General features: G+C 30.6%; 4 protein-coding genes across 4 annotated transcripts; 2 read left to right on the top strand and 2 right to left on the bottom strand.

Annotated features, from left to right (window-relative positions):
• Positions 1 to 277: 277 nt before the first annotated feature.
• On the top strand, positions 278 to 5,393 carry LOC130892516 (sorting nexin-2). The gene is made up of 9 exons (XM_057797962.1): positions 278 to 575; positions 624 to 731; positions 960 to 1,221; positions 2,029 to 2,187; positions 2,250 to 2,368; positions 2,517 to 2,723; positions 3,156 to 3,392; positions 3,451 to 3,603; positions 4,853 to 5,393. Exons 1-9 carry the CDS (start codon positions 483 to 485, stop codon positions 4,901 to 4,903), a joined length of 1,389 nt encoding a protein of 462 aa, XP_057653945.1. The 5' UTR covers positions 278 to 482; the 3' UTR covers positions 4,904 to 5,393.
• Positions 5,394 to 6,102: 709 nt separating this feature from the next.
• Positions 6,103 to 11,686, bottom strand: LOC130892591 (FAS-associated factor 1). The gene is made up of 13 exons (XM_057798067.1): positions 11,525 to 11,686; positions 11,366 to 11,434; positions 10,665 to 10,968; positions 10,420 to 10,600; positions 10,127 to 10,339; positions 9,888 to 10,075; positions 9,199 to 9,344; positions 8,991 to 9,145; positions 8,792 to 8,928; positions 8,501 to 8,663; positions 8,130 to 8,364; positions 7,878 to 7,955; positions 6,103 to 6,331 (listed from the first exon to the last, which is right to left on the bottom strand). The coding sequence occupies exons 1-13, from the start codon at positions 11,561 to 11,563 to the stop codon at positions 6,251 to 6,253; spliced, it is 1,989 nt and encodes a 662-aa protein (XP_057654050.1). The 5' UTR covers positions 11,564 to 11,686; the 3' UTR covers positions 6,103 to 6,250.
• Positions 11,687 to 12,018: 332 nt separating this feature from the next.
• Positions 12,019 to 19,821, top strand: LOC130892589 (pickpocket protein 11-like). Its single transcript, XM_057798065.1, has 11 exons — positions 12,019 to 12,284; positions 16,478 to 16,663; positions 16,718 to 16,859; positions 16,916 to 17,046; positions 17,313 to 17,400; positions 17,504 to 17,602; positions 17,659 to 17,848; positions 18,249 to 18,302; positions 18,461 to 18,575; positions 19,544 to 19,641; positions 19,701 to 19,821. The coding sequence occupies exons 1-11, from the start codon at positions 12,220 to 12,222 to the stop codon at positions 19,790 to 19,792; spliced, it is 1,260 nt and encodes a 419-aa protein (XP_057654048.1). The 5' UTR covers positions 12,019 to 12,219; the 3' UTR covers positions 19,793 to 19,821.
• LOC130892590 (uncharacterized) lies at positions 12,025 to 15,463 on the bottom strand. The gene is made up of 3 exons (XM_057798066.1): positions 15,239 to 15,463; positions 14,769 to 14,876; positions 12,025 to 14,701 (listed from the first exon to the last, which is right to left on the bottom strand). The coding sequence occupies exons 1-3, from the start codon at positions 15,365 to 15,367 to the stop codon at positions 14,006 to 14,008; spliced, it is 933 nt and encodes a 310-aa protein (XP_057654049.1). The 5' UTR covers positions 15,368 to 15,463; the 3' UTR covers positions 12,025 to 14,005.
• Positions 19,822 to 19,860: the final 39 nt, after the last annotated feature.

Raw genomic sequence — 19,860 nt, 5'->3', positions numbered from 1 at the left:
AAATGTATAATGTTTCATATATTGAAGTAATTAAAATAAATTATTGAATAATTACATAAATAGTCTGAATTTCATACTAATAGACAATCTCGAAAGAAATTAGTATTATTGATTAATTTATAAAGTTAAATAGAAAATATAGTATTTTGTTATCCAAATAGATAAATATACTACATAAAAATAACTAGTATGTGATATATATATATATATATATATATATATATATATATATATATATATTGAAATAATTAAAATAAATTATTAAATGATTCGAGCTTCGTACTAATAGACACTACCTTTTATAATTGATAAATGACAGCTAATCTCCTTCGCTCCCAGATTCAGTGAATCGTAAAAGATTGAGTAGGTGTCAGTGTTTTAAGATAAATACATTTTTATAATTAAATCTGTTACTAATTGTACAGTTAATAACCGGTCGGTTAAGTGATAACATTCGTTAGTTAATCTTTTTTAAAAAAATAATGGCGAACCCAGTAGAACCTCCCCCTTTATTTGAAAACGTCGATATACTAGACAATGGTTCCGAAGATGATCTTTTCGTATCGGCACATCAAGTAAGTTTCGACAATTAGTATTATTCAAATCTCATATTGTTTCCATAGGATAATATCTCTGGATCCAACGCAACAAGTGTAGATGAGAGTGAAATTACAAAACAGCTTGAAAATATACCTATTAGTTATGAACCTAGTTTATCGAGTGCTGAACAGGTAACTTATTTTTTTTATATACTCTGTACCTTAGGAACGTTATAATATTTGATTATTTCACTGGTAAATATTTGAATAATTGGATGTTTCACCTTTTTATATCAGTGATTCACTATCAATACGTTTGCTTATTAATTTTGTTTTAAAATGAATTTATAGTGTTGCTGATTTTTTTTGGCACGTTAATCGTGAATTGTGGAAGCGAGGTTTCTTTATAAATTTTTTTAGTCGACTCCAATAGATGAAGAAATGGAAAAGGACGACCATTTCCTTGAAATAACCATAACCCAGCCACAGAAAATGGGAGAAGGCATGGGATCTTACATGGCTTATAGAGTAACAACTAGAACGAATATGCCAATGTTTAAAGATAAAGAATTTAGCGTTTTGAGAAGATTTAGCGATTTTTTAGGTTTGCATGATAAATTAGCTGAAAAATATTTAAAACTCGGTAGGATTGTACCACCTGCTCCAGAAAAAAGCGTCATAGGTACGTTATCAAAGTTTTTTTATCAATATTTTTTACAGGTAAACGTTTTTGGTAACATAAATTAATAAAATAATTTTTTATTAATATATTATTATTTATGTACACCACTACCTGAAGTAACTATTATGTCCCAATTTTTTGCTGTGGTACTAGAGATCCAAGTGTTTACAATTTCATACTCTCCCAGGTTTGGTGCCCTGGAGTTCCATAGATATTCAAGGGCTCTATTTGGGGGTGTATTATGTCTCTCAGTGGTCTACTTCCAAGACAGGCTCTAATAAATTGATAGAAATACCTGTCACTTAGACTGTATTCATTTTTTCAACAGCACAGATATTTGAAGGTACATTTGAACTAGTGTCTAGAAATAATCGAATCAAAATGTTATTGTCAATTGAATAGATATCAGAAGGTACATTTGAACTACTGGCAAACATATTATGCCTTCTGCTTCTCCTACCAAACAACTGGTTTACTTAAATAGGCGCGAAATTCAATTGGTGACTGTTTTATTTACCGAACAAGGTAATCTTAGACCTCATCTCATACTATGGGCATCACGGATTACCTATAATGTCGCTGGTTCATGGAGGAGGAAGAAACAGCAGATTGTGCCATTTGTGAGTGCTCGGGACTTAAACAGGCGTGGTTCAAGCCTCACATTTGCCAAAAGGTTCAAGCTGAAGCTTTTTAAAGGACATGGGCTTTTGGTAATGTCACCATAGAACTATGTGCCTAATAGCCTTCGGTCGTTCACTAATCTAACATGAACTATGAGGGTGTTACTTGAATTCCTTGGTCTTTTAGGCACAACTAAAATAAAAATATCCAGTCAAGATGGTCCTATCGCGAACGGTAACGAATTCGTAGAAAAAAGGAGAGCCTCCTTGGAGAGATATATTCAGAGAACAGCTAAACATCCAGTGTTAGTTATGGATCCCGATTTTAGAGAATTCCTTGAATGCGGTAAATATTTATTTCAAATATATTACATAATTTAATTCAAATTCTATTTTTTTAAATTCCAGTCGAGTTACCAAAGGCAACAAACACTTCGGCCCTAAGTAGCGCTGGTGTAATGAGGCTCTTGAATAAAGTAGGAGTAACCGTTAATAAAATCACTTATAAAATGGATGAAACCGATCCTGTAAGTATTTTAGTGAAGTGTGTTTTATAAATGTCGTGATTAGTGCCGTACAAGATGAAGAAAAAGTTCAAAATCTGTTTTTTTGTGTTTGTTTGATTAGTGCTTTTCGGTGTATTATTATTTTTTTTTATTTTCAACTCCCTAATAGTGGTTTGAAGAAAAATTGAATCATATAGAAGCTTTGGAGACGCAGTTGAGGAAACTACATGCCAGCGTCGAAGCTCTAGTGTCTTACAGGAAAGAATTAGCGAATTTAACGAATGGAGTATCAAGATCAGCAGCTATGTTAAGTGCTTGCGAAGATCATAATTCGCTTTCAAGGGCACTGTCTCAACTAGCCGAAACGGAAGAAAAGGTAAATCAATTTTTTTTTTCATATTAATATGTCATTTAATCATTATTACATAAAAATATTTTGTATTTATTTCATCCTGAAGCCTTCAGACTTTTTCATGGTGGAGGTGAATCATTACGCAAGCTTCCTCTTTCATTTTTTTCTATCTCTTATCTTTTGTTTTATTTCCTGCCTTTTTGTCATCCAAAAAGGAGAAAAATCTCCTAAATCAGTGGTTGGTACTAATTCCGAAGGATAATCATCAAAATACCCCGATGTTTGTATTAAATATTTTAACCTTGACAATAATAAGTTGTCTTAAAATGAAACTACTGAATTTTTTCTACAACTAGTTTGGTATTTATATATTTACTAAAAAAATATATATTAGAGCCCCTTTTAAAAATAATATCCCCAATTATATACTTTTTTATGGCCATATTTTATTTTTAGGTGGAAGCTCTTCATTTGGAACAAGCCAATACAGATTTTTTCATATTCTGCGAGATATTGAAGGACTATCTCGGATTGTTGGGTGCCATTAGGGACACATTTCACGAGAGAACCAAATCATTCCAGCTCTGGCAGCACGCTCAACTAATGTTAGCCAAAAGGAGAGAATCTAATCAGAAGTTAAAGCTCGCTGGGAAAGCCAGAGAACAAGATGTAGCTGATCCCGAAGTAATAGCGGTAAAAAATTTGAAAAAAATCATTGTAGGGGTGAAAAATTTTATGAATATGTTTGTAGTGGGTGGCGAAAGTCGAAAGAGGTCAGACAAGCTTCAATAAAATATCGCAAATGATAAAGAATGAAATGGATAGATTCGAAAAACACAGAATAGAGGAATTCAAGACGATGTTTATTAAATATCTTGAAAACCACATGGAACATCAGGCGCAAGTGAGTCTTGTTCTTTGTTTATCATTTTGTAACCGTTCTAATATCTACTAGGGGTGAATATTGATCATGTTATCCCCCCAGTATTTCATAAAACAACCACCGAGACCTTGATATTAGATTTTTATTGGCAGGAGTTTGTTGAGGAAGATTAGGCATTGGTTTTCCATCTCGGAGTCATAATTATAGGCCCAACTGTTCTAATTTTGACAATAACTACTTCATATGATATTTTAAGTTCTTTAATAGTCGATTTTCTCGTTTCAATAACCAGTTTTGTCCATTTTTCGGTACGTTTTTGAATTTGAAGGATGTTAGAAGTTCTGTACTGACTCATTTCCATTTTTAAATCGTTCATTGGACTTGTAAACAATCTTAAGAGTCAATATGAACACATTTTGTAACCCCTTCGGCCCCTTTTTCGATTTTCAATCAAATTTAATGGTTCGATTCATTATATTAGCGAGTCAACAAGCAGACACCTTGTCTCGACATATTCTATTTGCTTCTTTGGACTTTTTTGCAACTTGGGACAGAATTTCTTGTTAATTTGTGTTTCAAATCGTGTTTTATTGTAATAAAGTGGTTGTACTAACAAAGTGACAAGCTGTAATAGGTCTCAACGCATTTTATGAGCTTCTATGACCCTTTTTTTAACTTGGGACAAAATTTAATGTCAATCCATATTTCACTGCACTATATAAGGCCTATATTAACGGTCCCACAAGCGAAAATGTGTTCTAAAGTGGCTGCATTAGCATATTCACAACTTGGAATAGGTCTTAGCAGATTTTATGAGCTGCTTTTGGCCCTTTTTTTTCAACGTAGGACAAAATTTAATATTAATATGGATGTCAATCAATGGTTTTCTGTCCTAAAGTAAGCCGGAATGGGTTCAAATTGCTTGTCTCAACAACAAACAGCCCTTTGGGATCAATATCCCATTCTGTACCCTGCATTGACCTTATTTATGATTCTGTCCATGATAATGTTGGACTAAGGGTGTCTTCCTGTCTTATTCCGGTTATAGTTGTACTTTTTTAGACTACCCGTTTCTGGTTTTGATCCTTGTTGTGTTTTCGGTGTTCCATTCATGATAATAACGTAGGGCTAAAGCTGTCTTAGTGTCTTAATCAGTATTTTTGACAGTCCATTCATGATTTTAGTCCTTGTTATATTTCGTGTGTTCATTTCTTCAATAATACATGCTTTTAAATATTTCTTAGTGTCCAATATTGATTTTTTTTATTAGCTTATTAAGCACTGGGAAGCATTTTTACCTGAAGCAAAAGCGATTGCTTGACTAGAGGATATTTGCCAAGAATAACAGCATGTACATTCCTATTGGAGGTTCCCAGAGATATAATCGTATAATAAGTGTTATCGAATGTTGATTGAAACTGTATATATTTATAGAAAAAAACAAAATTAATATTGATATAGAATTTTATGTACCCTTATTAAAATTATTAATGTAGTTGGAGAGGAAACGATAATTTTAAAATGGAAATCTCGAATTATAGATAAAAATATGTTATTAGAATATTATTTGATTTCTTATATTGTTTATCGATATTTAAAAAAAACATTTTCATTAATTTTGTTAAATTTGAAATTATCCTTTCCGTTCTTTTTTTTCAATAAATCGCACCTTGAAAATATAAGTGAAATGTAGAAAAATATACAGATTCCTATTTTTTGGTGCCAGAAAATCAAAATTAAATATTTGCTTTCATTTAAAAATTAGTTCTGGTTCATGTAAACTGATATAATTGTTAATAAATATTTACAAATATCTCAATGTGTTTTTGTTTTCTTTTTATTGATTTATACAAAAAAAAACTAACAAATTGAAAAAAGAAATAATCCAAAAATGTTGTTTTTTCATGTTTCTACAGTTTTAAATAATAACAAGTTATATATCTATCTATACAACACATAGTAGTTCAAATGAGTCATTCTAAATTGCTTGGAAACTTGTACCGTATTAACATTAAAAACCGGAATGACAAGACCCGGTAGTTCAAATGTACCATTAGTAATATCCAAACGTTTATTTCAAAAAAAGTAGAATTTTGCTTCGCCAGTAGTTCAAACGATCCATTCTCAATAACCGATCAAATATGATTAAAAAATAAGTATTTCTAGGGCATTTTTCAAAAAAATTTATATTTTCTTGCTGAACTTAACCTAACATTTATTTTTTTTTGTATGCCATTTATGTTGTCAAGGTGCTAAATATGTAAAAGAACATAGACAAAATTGATAGTTATTATAATCGAAATATATTGTCTATATGTGATTTTTTATTCGTTACAATTGTATAACGAATTTTTTTGATGATAAATATAAAAATTAGACAAAATTTTTGTTTTTGTTTTTTATGAAAATTCCAACCTTTTGAATTATAAACCTTAAAAAACTTCCTTAGGGCATTGCAGCCACCATTATTATCCGAATTAGTGTTAGGAGGTGATGGATAAATTAGAAAAAAAACTCTCATTTTATATAACGTATATTCATTGGACTGCATACATTTAAATTAATTAACATTAAGTGAAATTAAAAATATATTAAATAAATTTACAATGCTTAAATGTCGGTATAAAAAAATCTAACCCTCGTTTAAGGGAATGTGATGGGAAAAAAATTATCGTTCTTCTAATATCACAGTCTCTTGAGGACACAACTTCAGTTCCTTGAGCGTTTGTCCTTTGTCTAAAGAAGTCAACTACAAATAAAGGAGAAATATTAGATACAAACACAGGTTTGAGAAAAATATGAGTTACACAGAGAAAAATATCCCAATCTACCACCCATATCTCAAAGTAGATTGTTTGGAGAGGCTTTTTGTCTTTCCGGTCACTTTTCAATTCATTATTTTGCCTCCAAAACACTTTTTATTCAAATTACAATTCTATTTAGAGAAAAATTTCCCAAACTATGACCAATATCTCAAAATAAATCATTTGGAGAGTCTTTTTGGCTTTCCAGCTGGTCTGCACCCGATTGTTTAGTCTCTAAACTACTTAGACTCTCCCCGAAGGGAAAAATCTTGATGGAATCCTATTTCCATAGGTATTGGCTCTACTCCTTCGAGTTATGCATTGGTTTAGAGAAAAATATCCCAATCTACCACCCATATCTCAAAGTAGATTTTTTGGAGAGGCTTTTTGTCTTTCCGGTCACTTTTCAATTCATTATTTTGCCTTTTTATTCAAATTACAGCTCTGTTTAGAGAAAAATATCCCAAACTGTAACCAATATCTCAAAATAGATCATTTGGAGAGTCTTTTTGGCTTTCCAGCTGGTCTGCACCTGATTGTTCAGTCTCCAAAATACGTAGACTCCCCCCAAAGAGAAAAATCTTTATGGAATCCTATTTCCATAGGTATTGGCTCTACTCCTTCGAGTTATGCATTGGTTTAGAGAAAAATATCCCAATCTACCACCCATATCTAAAAGTAAATTGATTGGAGAGGCTTTTTGTCTTTCCGGTCACTTTTCAATTCATTATTTTGCCTTTTTATTCAAATTACAGCTCTATTTACAAAAAAATATCCCAAGCTGTGACCAATATCTCAAAATAAAACATTTGGAGAGTCTTTTTGGCTTTCCAGCTGGTCTGCACCTGATTGTTCAGTCTCCAAAATACGTAGACTCCCCCCAAAGAGAAAAATCTTTATGGAATCCTATTTCCATAGGTATTGGCTCTACTCCTTCGAGTTATGCATTGGTTTAGAGAAAAATATCCCAATCTACCACCCATATCTCAAAGTAAATTGATTGGAGAGGCTTTTTGTCTTTCCGGTCACTTTTCAATTCATTATTTTGCCTTTTTATTCAAATTACAGCTCTACTTACAAAAAAATATCCCAAACTGTAACCAATATCTCAAAATAGATCATTTGGAGAGTCTTTTTGGCTTTCCAGCTGGTCTGCACCTGATTGTTCAGTCTCCAAAATACGTAGACTCCCCCCAAAGAGAAAAATCTTTATGGAATCCTATTTCCCAAGGTATTCGCTCTACTCCTTCGAGTTATGAATCTACTTAAAGAAGAATATCCCAGAAATGAGTGAAATTTTGGCTTAAATCATTAGAAAATCAATTTATGGGATCACTATTTAGAGATATTCTACTGCATATTTGAGGTTGTAGTCAAAGAAAAAAGTTTCTGTACACTTTTCTTTGTTAAATGGAATCCAATGTCAGGCAGGGTATATAAACCGTAGAGTAGCAATGTCCATTTTCAAAAAAAAAAGAAAAAAAAACTTACATCTCTCCTTGGCCAACTAGATATTACTTTGTATTCTTCTGTAGGATATCCTTTTACTACCAAGTAGTCTAAAAGTACCTTAAAAAATCAAATATGGAAATAAAATCCTTAAAAGTACAATTTTTTCAAAAAATCCATCGAAATAATAAGATACGCAATATATTTAGTATATTGTACTTATAACAATCCGGAATTAACCTTTTATTGAGGAAACAAAACAAAATTACAATAATAAATAATATAAGGACTCACTTTTAATGGAGTATTTGTTGGAAACCTCCTTTCTAGATGATCTCCTTTAGGCAATCTAAATCTAATTTTAGTAATACTGTCGCCTTGACCCAAAGCCGGTTCGGGGGGTAAACTGGCTTCAACTTCTTTCCTGTAAGCTTCTTTTTTCGCATCCGATAGAGCCTTTTCGCTTTCTAATCGTTTCCTAGTTTCGTTTTCTTGTCGTTCGTGTAACCTCTTCGCTTCTTCTTTAGCTCTAAGGAAAATAATTTAAAAAACGACCCTATTTAACTAAATCTTCCTTTCAAAGATGAACCAAAACTTGAAAACTGTTCTTTGTAATTAGATAAATATTGGATGGTTTAGTCCTGATTATTATATTAATAACTTACCTGTCCGCTTCTAAACTTTCGCGGTAAGCTAAATCTTGTTCTAATTTAACAAGTTCCCTTTCGGCCCTTTCCTCTTCTTCTTTTATCTCCACTCGTTGATGTTCCGAAAATACTTCCACGCATTCTATCAAACTCGATAGTAGTTCATTTACACCTACGTTTCCTATATAAAAAAGAAGAGTTAGATTTTGATGGAATTTTAAAGGTTAAATAACCTCGAAAAGATTGTTTATACAGTTAGAGAAGAGAATTTGATCATTATTTGAGATCTTTTTAGGGGTTGGTACTTACCATACACTACACTAAATATTTCGATGGTTGATCTTATCTTTGTAATAAGGATGATAACCGGTAATCTTTCTACTGGGATATTTCTCAAGCTCATTGCCGCTGTCGATCCCAAAGATGTGGTAACAGATTGCTGCAACCTGAAATTAAATTTTTTTACATAAAAATATTCCATTAAAGAGACGAAGTATCCAAACCTCACCTTCGTCTATTACTTTCGAACGTGATATCCCATCCCCAAAGCACAAAATTATTTTCAAACATCTGCATTACACTTTCAAAACCGAGCAGTTGGGTACAGAAGACGTTCGTTAAAACGCTCGCATCGTGGTGTAGGTAAATGGCTAATATTTTACGCTGGAAAAAAAAATCAACAGTTTCTATTTACTTGAATTATTATATTCGCTTACATCTTTGGCGGGTTTCGAACAGGCTTCTTTGATGGCGTCGTCTAATGTTCCTTGATAAAAAGCTGGATGAACGGGTCCGTATCTAGCTGTAAATTGTTCGCAAAATGTTATACTGCCTACAATTTCATCTTCTATGTCTTCTGGAACTACAAAAATTAATCAACAATGAAAATACTGTAATTTAACTCATCCCACATGATTAGGTTAGTAAAGATCTAGATATGTACAGGTTTGAGGCCCATTTTGTTATCTGGGGCGTTCTCTGAAAAGGCAAAGCACTAGTAGAGCAGATGCTCCTTTGTATTTTCTTATTTTTATCAACGGAGAGCATTTTTTGAGGCTACACCTTTTATTTTCACCATACTATTGAACCATAGATTATATTAGGCCTTGTGGTTGCTGTATACAACCCATACCTTGGTTGTAGTCCCTATTTTTACCCAACAACTTCCTACAAGTGTTGATTGCTTGTTCCGTTCATTTCTCCACTTTCTTTTTCCATGAAAATTTGAGACTCTCGTATGATTCCTAAGTATTTAGCTTTTAAAAGTCATATAACTAAAGTAAATAAAAACATTTTGGCACAAATCAATATGAACCAATTAGTATCTTCCAAAAATGTAAAGTTTTTACCCTACTGAGAAATATAAAATTTATTTTAGGATTAGGATCTATTGTACAAGACTTACTTAAAGGATCTGTTCTTTTCGTACTGGATCCTTCGTTATCAGCAAAATATTCATCATCAACAGCAAAACTTTCAGACGCATCTTCAAATTCCTCTTCGTCACTATCAATTTGAACTATTGGCATACTTTTTTTTTCTCTATTATGACTCAAAGTACCTCGACGAACTGTTAAATCGTGCTCTGGATAACTGAAAAAACAAAAATATTAATTTTTTAATCAAAAAATAAATTTCACTCACTTTATTCCGGACAGTGCAAGCATAGTATTATCATCTATATTGGGCGGCCAGCCACTCCATATTTGATTACGTACGTGTATGTTCGTTAATGTATAAACATCCCCCTTCACTTCCAATATGGTTTTTTTACCTTGATATTTGAGATTGAACGTTCTAGATTCGAATTTTACATTCAGAATGTATGTACCATTCAATTTTTCAGTCACAGAATTCCTTAAATAACAGCAATCTAATAATTTTTGTACCCCAATTATTGTTGAAGAAAATTGACACAATTTAGTCTCAATACTTACTCTTCGTCGGCCGTGAGACCTCCCTCATTCGATTTAACTGTTAAATTAAGTGAATTTACGTCGGGTAACATAAGCTGTGAAAAAGGGGTACTTTCATATTGTGTTAATCGAGCCCAATTCGAAAGAAGTTGCCTACACGGCGCCACTTTAACTTCTCTTTGTAGTCTTAGTTTCAGATCATCTATGGAAGGTTAAAAACACGTCAATAGGATATTTAAGAGGCTCGTATGTGATAGGAAACTTACTAATTGTAGCAGAATCTGGTAATTCCACTTTAATAACCCTATCACAGTACTGCACGTTAAATTTTAACATTTTAGTGGTGCTTTTGGCAGCTGATGTAGAAGGATAGCTGTCATCTGGTGTTTTTGCTTTGTCTGGTATAGGCGAATGATCCAAACTGTTACCAACAACTACCAAATTCGGTTGGTTATTGGCAGCTGTTGGAACTCTGATATCCAAATCATCGTCTACTATCATAACATCCGGATCTGGGTTTACAGATCCAAAACTTTGGGTATCAGGGGGCATAACTCTACTCACAGCACGCTTAAAAATACGTTTATGCCATTTATTTGTATTTAAAGAGATAAATTTTATGGTTACATATAAATAAATGTTGAATAATAGAAAATACACATAAAAAAATGTTACTAGAACGTGATTTTTTAAATATTTGTAACAGGTTAATCAAACAGTTTAATTAGGAATAAAATATAATTTATTTTTAATCAATATGATAATGAAAAGTAGTATAATCATCACTGTTTACATAAAATTTGACTCACAAACTACAGAAATCAACTTAACATGCATTATAATAAAATGACTTAAATTATTTGGTGTTTGAAAATAAAATTAATCATTCATGTCACCCATTAACCATGAAGTTGTTTATATAATTTTCCTATAACGATTTTTATATAATTTTTCATATTTTACTTACAAGTAAATCCCAGTTTGCTTCATCCAAATGGTAAATAGCTTCGGCAACATCTTCAATTCCAGTACAGGCCTGTTTTAAGGTAAAATTACATAAATAATTACGAAAAATAATCGTATTTCAACTAATCATGTTTAGGACGATTTTATTTTTTCAATTTACCTGAAAATCCGCTAAAACCTCCTCTCTACTTTCGGACATGATTTAACAAAATTTAAAGACAAAGCTTACAAAGAACAAAATGTGTTTTAACCTTTTTTTCATTAAAACCTTTGATCGGCTCTTGTTGGATTGTCTATTCTTTTGTCACAATCTGTCAAACATAAAATGAGAAAACTGCGTTCGTAATCAACATAAGGCTAGTTCTCACTACACTGATTAATATATAGAGCTCCACCTATTGTAAAACTTCACATAATTAACGGAAGAATATAAAATTATTATCGTAATAATATCTATTATAATCATTATACTGATATATTACTATTTTTAATAGTAATAACTCATAATTTTTTATTTTTCTATTTTTGTGAGCATAGATTTACCATCGAACTAATTACTATAACACCTATATAGTTCTGACAGAAATCTCGTAAAATTAGTACAACACCGACGGTCCGAACCAATCAGGATTGAAGTTGGAACAGAAGTAAATACAAAAGTTGCGAAAACAAACAATTTATTTGAACTACTCAATTTAAAATTAAATACATTGAAAATTTTTCACCATAAAAAACAAGGAGACGAATCAAAGGATAGGAATCTAAAATAGAAATGAATAACAAATAAAAAAAAGATAATGGAAAAATGCTTCGTCATTTATTTTTTTTCTTGTGGCTCTTCTTTTTCTCTACCGAATGCTCAGTTTTACGCTTCTTCTTCGGTGGTTTTTTTCCAACAGGAACTTTCAATCTTTCCAGGGGTATGTAAGATGTTTCTTTACATTTTTCAAAATGTTTCTTAAATAAAAACAATACGTTCTATATAACACTCTAGATGTAAATCTCACTTTTTTCTGTTTAGATATATCGTAAATATTAATTCAATGCTTAATATATCACTGTAGGGGTTTAATTTTTGGAATAAAATGTGAAATATGAAGCATTAAATATATTTTTTGTAAAAATTTTCAACTATACTATATATGAAAATTTTTGAATTGGCGAACGAAATGTTGTTTGACACAAATAGCAATTTTTTAGAAAGTAGTCTTCTAAATCAAAATAAAACGATAATTATTAAGTGCTATTGAACGATTTTCAAGTATTTCTGGTTACAAATCATTGGAAAACATAAAAATATTACTGTAAAATCATTTTCCCAATCTAGGAGTGTAAGTTTCACCGGATTCCCACTTCATTTGACTAAACTGATTTGTTTTTGCTTTAGACCATTATTAAAGTTGAAAAAACGGTTCAAAATATTAATAACAAGAATTTTTTTTTAAAAACTTATCTTTTATTGATGAATCTACAGTTATTTCAGTCAAAATAAACGTAATTTTAAATTTATTTCTTAATGTGGTACAATCAAATGGACTACTAGATCACCAGAGTTATTTCCTAGTGATTTTTTTCTATGGAATTATGTAAAATGAGATATCTATGCATGTGGATGTGAAAACTCTTCGAACTAAGTAAAAAAAGTATCCATATCAATGGTATAAACACAGCTAAATAGCTGAGGCATTAGAAACTATATTTGTATTCACTTATTACTGTTCTGATGTATCCATTGGACTCGCTTTATATATTAAAACCACATTATGGAACCTTTCGATTTTTGAATTTTGTAGATTACCCTAAACATTAATCTACTTCTTTCGTATTTGTAGCTTTCGAACGCTGTCTTCCATATCTTCTATTATTAGTTCTTCTCGTTCATTATACTCTTTTCATTCTACTTCTTTTCTATTTTTCTGTGTTTATTCTTGATTATTCAATGGTTCGTAGTAGTAATTCTTCCATTGTTCCATTATTTCCCGATTATCTGTTATTATTTTGTTATTTTTCCCTTTTACTTCTTGGATTTCATATGGTTTGTTTTTCCCTAAGCTTCTTTATTGTTTTATACAATAGATTTTGATTTGCTTTTGCAATTTCTTACATTTTCCTTCCATAACACTTTTTTGTCACAAATAATCTTTTTAAATCAATAAATCGCAGTCCCCTCGTATTGTAGTTTTCGAAAATCAACATTTTTGAATGTTTTGAAATTGATTTTTATTTTTTTTTTGAACATTATTCGCTTGAAGTTAACTATTTTTTAATAAAATAGGATTTTATTGTTTTTAACAATGAAAATATTAAATTTTGCTATCATTAGTTAGGTTAGGTTGGATAATTGTTAATAATATTCATAAAAAAATAATAAACGATCATTTTTAAATGATTTTTTTGTCAAAACGTTCGTTTTTTGTGTAGATTAACATAAAAATATATATAAACTTTATTTGAAGCTTTAAAAAAAGTTATTAACGATTATATTCAAAGAAGTACTTCGAATAACAATTAAAATCATAAAACCAGAAAAAATACTCAAAGATTTAAAAAAAATTCTTTAAAATCTGATGATTTTTCGACTTCCTGGACCCCAAAAACGATATTATAAAATTACGATATTCCTATGTATAAAAAATGAAAATTATTCCAAAAATAACGACAAAAAACTTATATTCAAAGTAAATACCTTAGTTTGTTGGATGGTTCTGAATCTTCTTCGGCAAAAAATGCACTGGGTATGGTTCCTTTTATGTTTTTTAACTTCTTCTTTTGAGTACATAACTAAATCACATTCCTCGCAACTGTACAACATCATAGCTTTCTCCGTCAACTCTACTAGTCCTAAAGAATAGGGCGCCGATGGAGGAGGGGTAGTTTCCAAGCTGATACTAACGTCAGATAATTGAGGAGAACTAGGACTAAATTCGTAAGAAGACGGTGAGGATTTAATACTAGTTATTTGGTCATTTTCAATGATATTATGTCCATTAGTAGCTGCAAGTTGTAAATAACCAACTGACACTGTTGTTTCGTTGTCCATACATTGGAAATAATCATTTTCAGTTTGTGTATCGACTGTAGAAACTTGATTTTTATAAAAAGTTTGACAAGACACGGAATTTTGAGTTGGGGGATCAGTTTGAACTCCTATATTTGTATCAGTTGTAGCACAATGGCTATCGGTGTCTCTACTAGAAGTTGTATCACTCGAATAGCATTCTCTTTTATTTTGCATCCAATTCATAAAAATTTCTCGCAATTGATTCAAATCTATTAATTCTATGTCTTTTAGTTGTTTTATACCGTTTTTTTTAATATTTTTCGGTAAGGATTTCGTCTAAAAATTGCAATATAACTAAATTAATTTAAATTAAAAATCTACCTACATGAATATGAAAATTTACCTGTAATTTTTTCACATTTTCTAAGGATTTTGTACGAAATATGTACATATTGAAAGTAAATCCAATACAATTGTAACAAACACATTGAAAATAATCATTTTCTTCGTACTAAAACAATTACTTGAATCAAAGCTAGAAATTGCTTCAATTTTTATCATTCAACAGTTACATGATAAAAATTAATATTACTAGTCGTAAAAAATAGCCGAAATAACTACAATTTCAATGTTATCTATCTATACTAAGATTAACGATTTAATTTGATTTTAAATTGATTAAAAAAGGGATGAAAATAATTTATAACATATCAAAACATAATATTTGTTTATTAAATAGGGGGTGGTTAAATAAGAAGCATTTTCTTCTAAACCGATATTAATCAACTATTATACGTGAAGAAATTTTTTACTACAATCCCCTAACTTTACGAATATATAGAAATATTTAAAAAAATATTGTTTTATACTAACCTTAATACTAGTAGTTATTTCTATAATTTTCCTAATATAATTTCTAATTCGTTTATTTTTGCCTTTAAAAAGGGATATCAAAGCTGATTTTGCAGAACATAATTTGCACTGCAAATATTCATTATTCATTATTTTAACTTGGTTAAACTATTTAATATTTTGTTTTCAAAAATGTATTAAACAATGTGGAAGCTGCGTTCTTTTGGTATGTTCGCGGGTCATAACTCCGAATCAGTTCGTGAACAATTCAGAATTGCTAGGAACCGGTTAGGAATTATATTTTACCGGGAAAGAGGATCATAAAAAAATTGATTTAAAATCTGATATGAAATTGAAATGTTCGCTCTTTGTTTCTTTTCAAAAAGTACACCTTCACTTACATGCTTTATCTATAACATTAATTCTATGAAATAAGCTCACTTGTTATGTCAAGATAAGTGGTATATTGTGTAGGCAACACATTTTACATATCGAAGTCCAAAATTCGATTAAAGACATTAATTAAATCAAATAATTTTCTTTAGTTGAAACTTTGTTTTAAAACAGATAAAAATCTTGACGTTTCGAATTTTTGCGGTCTTCATAAAAACACAAATAGTTCTATTTATATATGTATAATTTTTTTCCTCGTAGTTTGAATAAAAACGAAATAATATTGAAATATACGAAATGTTGTAGTGAAAAAAACTTCGATATAATTTAGATTATAATCATATGTAATAACAGTTTTTATTATCTTTTGACTTCTACCTTTTAAGATCATTTAGATAAAGTTGTAGATATAGTTAATGTATATTTCTCCATTAGTTTTGCGTTTACTATAAACATGGAAAAACGTTTGAAATATTACGCTAAAAACTCTACTTTACACGCGTTGAAATATGTAGCAGACGAGACCAAATGTTGGGCCGTTAGGTAAAATGAATATTTTCAAGTGGTAGAGCCATAAATCACAAGTGTGAATTGATTTGGCTTTTTTATGGTACTTGTGACGTCACTTGTTTTCCAATGACCACATTTGTGGTATCTGCAGCATCGTTTATTGTAGTCACTTTTCAACATTTTGAGGGTAGAGCATTTTTAAAATAATTTTGAAGGTCACTTCTTCCATAATGACAGAATTCGTGGTATCTGCATTATCATTTATTCTAGTTCATATTAAAGGGTAGAGCATTTTCAATTTAACATTTATATTATTACAGAAATAGGTCTAAAATGTAAAGTAAAAATCTTTTTTAGAATTTTTTGGTTGTTAATTTTCATTTGTAAATTCGGCATTATGTTGTTCGTTTTCTACAATTCTTACCTTCAATATGAAGAAAACACAGTGAGTTTTGTAACCGAAACTACTTACCTCGCGTGGAATACATCTTTTCCCGCTATTTCGGTATGTCCCATTGCTGGTACCGAACCGGAATGGGTAACGTAAGTATAAAATCTCATACAAAATATTTCCAAGGTCATTAGAACACTTTTAAGGGACGAAGAATTCGTAGAGGAAGAGATTGATCAGCAAAAACAATTCATAACCGATTTGGTTTTTTTTACTGGAAATTGTTATTCTTGTTACGAAGAATGTAAATCTTGTAAAAAAATGAATTTCACCGAAAAAGTTTTGAGAGTAAGACTAATTGTTCTATTTACTTTCGAAGCAAAGCAAATATGAATTATTTCTAGTACAGAAAAAACTGCAATCAAATAATTTCATTATGTAAATGGAATAATGAAGATTTTAATTGTTGCGAAGAGTTTCTACCTATTGAAACTGAATATGGAATTTGTTATTCGTTCAATTCTCTACACACAACGTAAGTGAAATGCTACAAATCCTCAATTTGACATTGCTCTAAATAAGTTACAGAACTGCTCCGAACTACCATAGATATTCATAGAACGTTATTAGTTCGGTTTTAGATTTACTCGGAAATAGTTCGGAGTTGCTACGAATTAGATCCAAGTAGCTTGAGAATAGAATATCGTAACATACGAAAACGTATCGATTTAATTATAAACAAACGTCAATAGTTGGAAAACTATAACTGTGTTGCCACATTGTTTGTATCATTATTTTCAGGGAAATTAGAAAGTCTAAATTGGATTTGACGATGAACAGAAAAACAGGACCGGGTAAAATATGGTTCCAAACTGAAGAAGATACACGGGTAAAGGGTATATACAGTGTGATACTCTTTAAATGACATTTTTTTTTATTTTAAATATTTTTATGTAACTGTCTTATTAACTGCGCCGCGTGCATTTTTACAGGTGTTTTTTCATGCACCTGAAGACGTTCCGTTCATAAATTCGGATCCGGATCAAAGAAAAGATATCATGCTCGGGGAATCTTTCAATATAACGATAAGTGTAAGCGTATCTATAACGTCGCTTGGAAATTTCATCCAAATTGTACGTATTTGTAGGTTATAGAAATAGATAACGACGATAGTATCAAATTTATACCGGTGTACAAAAGAAAATGCAAATTTCCATGGGAAAACGATGGAGTTAAAGTACACGATCATTACAGTTATTCTTCGTGTATTGTACAATGTCACGCCGAAAATCATATAAAACTTTGTAATTGTACGCATCATTTAATGCCCAAATACAGTAAGTCTGACATAATTTCATGTCACCTGTCATTTAAAGACAATTAATAGCTAATTCAAGTGATAAATTAATGAGGTTAGAGTTCATAGTCATAAATAAATAATTGGTAATGGTGCGTTACTGTCTTATCGACACTTGGTACTGTTAGCAGAGCCGTACCTAGCCGGAAATTGTACAAAAATTGTCATTCAATAATTCCGTAACAAATTAAAAGGTATTTGCACGTGTAATTTTAAAAAAATTGTATCGGAAATGAATTTGAACCTGTCAGTAGGATTACAGTTTCCTGTATTATCAGTATTTCGAATTTATGAAATTACAATATGGCGCTGTACTGTATCGTATCATATGTTGTAAAATATTTATAAAAATATAATAAAATAAAAACGATTGTTTCTAGATCTGGTAAATTATTGTGACGTGGAAGGATTAAAATGTTTAACTGATCATTTTGGTAAGTTATTTATCTTTACAGAAGTGAGTAACGTCAAATACGTCAAATTATCAACCACCACAAAACATATTTTTTCGTAAAAGCGCGTTCTTCAACATAAATTAACGGTGTAAGAAACATTTACCGTTAAATAATATTTGTTTCGTTTTTTTTTAAAGATACTGTTAATAGACTTCTCGCTAAAGGATCGAATCTACACAAACCAGGTTTGATATGCGACTGCCTACCGTCGTGCACTGAACCCGAATACAAAATCGTTTCTATAACGAAAGGGTAAGTTAACGAACGTACACGGAAGTGTAATAAGCTCTGTGTAACACTAGTGGATTTTTCGGAAACTTTCAATCGAGTTCAATAACCTATCTATGACGTTGGTCATGAGAAAAACCATAGATAAATGACTTACGACACTACCCGTACTCACCCGAACGGATTAACTCGATCAATTTACGTACAATCCGATCATAGTTTCCGAGAAGTACTTAAATCAGATGTGGAAAATCTTATATGACGCATTAAATGTTCAAAATAGACAGGATTGTAAAAAAAATTTTTTTATAAACTACGTTATTAATATTTAATAGTTATATTTGAAATAAACTGAGTAAATTCATTCATAGGTTGTGATTTTATTGTGGGAAATGAGGCAACGTCGCGCTGTCAGCTGTTGATGAGAAACACATTTGTTATATAGTAAAATATTGAAATTATTTTGAATATTATGCAGAGTTTATTGTATACAATAATTCTAATTTTTTAATAATGAGTATCAAAAAACTACAAATATTCATTTTGTTTATGTAACTACAACTTTTTTTTGGAGTTTTTTTAGAACTTTTTTAAGTAAACCGGAAAGTGACGTCACGGCCGTCATATTGTAATAGTTCTTTGATAAGTTTACTGTTGTATAATAATATGTTTAGTGCCAATATTTTATTGTAAAATTTATTAAAAAAAATACGAAAAAACCACAAATCACTAAAAATATAAACGATCGTCAACGCGGTTAAAACTTTGTCCGGAAAGTGATCCCTGACCTGAGCTAACAATGGCGGTGTGTGACGTCACCGCTCTCGTAGTCTATTGCATGCATGATTCATAAAACTTGATTTTTATGGCAACGTTGCCAGCTGGTAATAAAAAACAGTTAAATTTATTTGTACAGTATTGACTAAATTTTATACAGTGATTAGTTTAGACAATATTTTTTTCAAAAATAAAATACTTGTTTTAAATTTTAGATTTAAATCGATAAAAAGCGAAATTCTAATAAACATAATATCTTTACCTAGTACAAGATTTAAAAGAATAGCTGTAAGGACAACATTAGATTTAATTGGTATGATATATAATACGGGGTATAGTATAAAGTATATTTAATGACAAAAAAATATTTAGTTTCTGTAGGAGGTGCTGCAGGACTCTTCATCGGCGCTTCTTTACTGAGTATTATAGAGCTATTATACCTATTAATATTACGTCATAAATGAATATTTACGCAAATTGTATCACAGTGGAAAATAAAGTTTCATCTAACTTACCTTGGAATTATTTCGCC

Source organism: Diorhabda carinulata, chromosome 4 (assembly GCF_026250575.1).
Source record: "Diorhabda carinulata isolate Delta chromosome 4, icDioCari1.1, whole genome shotgun sequence".
In the NCBI taxonomy this organism is placed as follows: domain Eukaryota; kingdom Metazoa; phylum Arthropoda; class Insecta; order Coleoptera; family Chrysomelidae; genus Diorhabda; species Diorhabda carinulata.
This window is presented reverse-complemented; position numbering and strand designations above follow the sequence as displayed.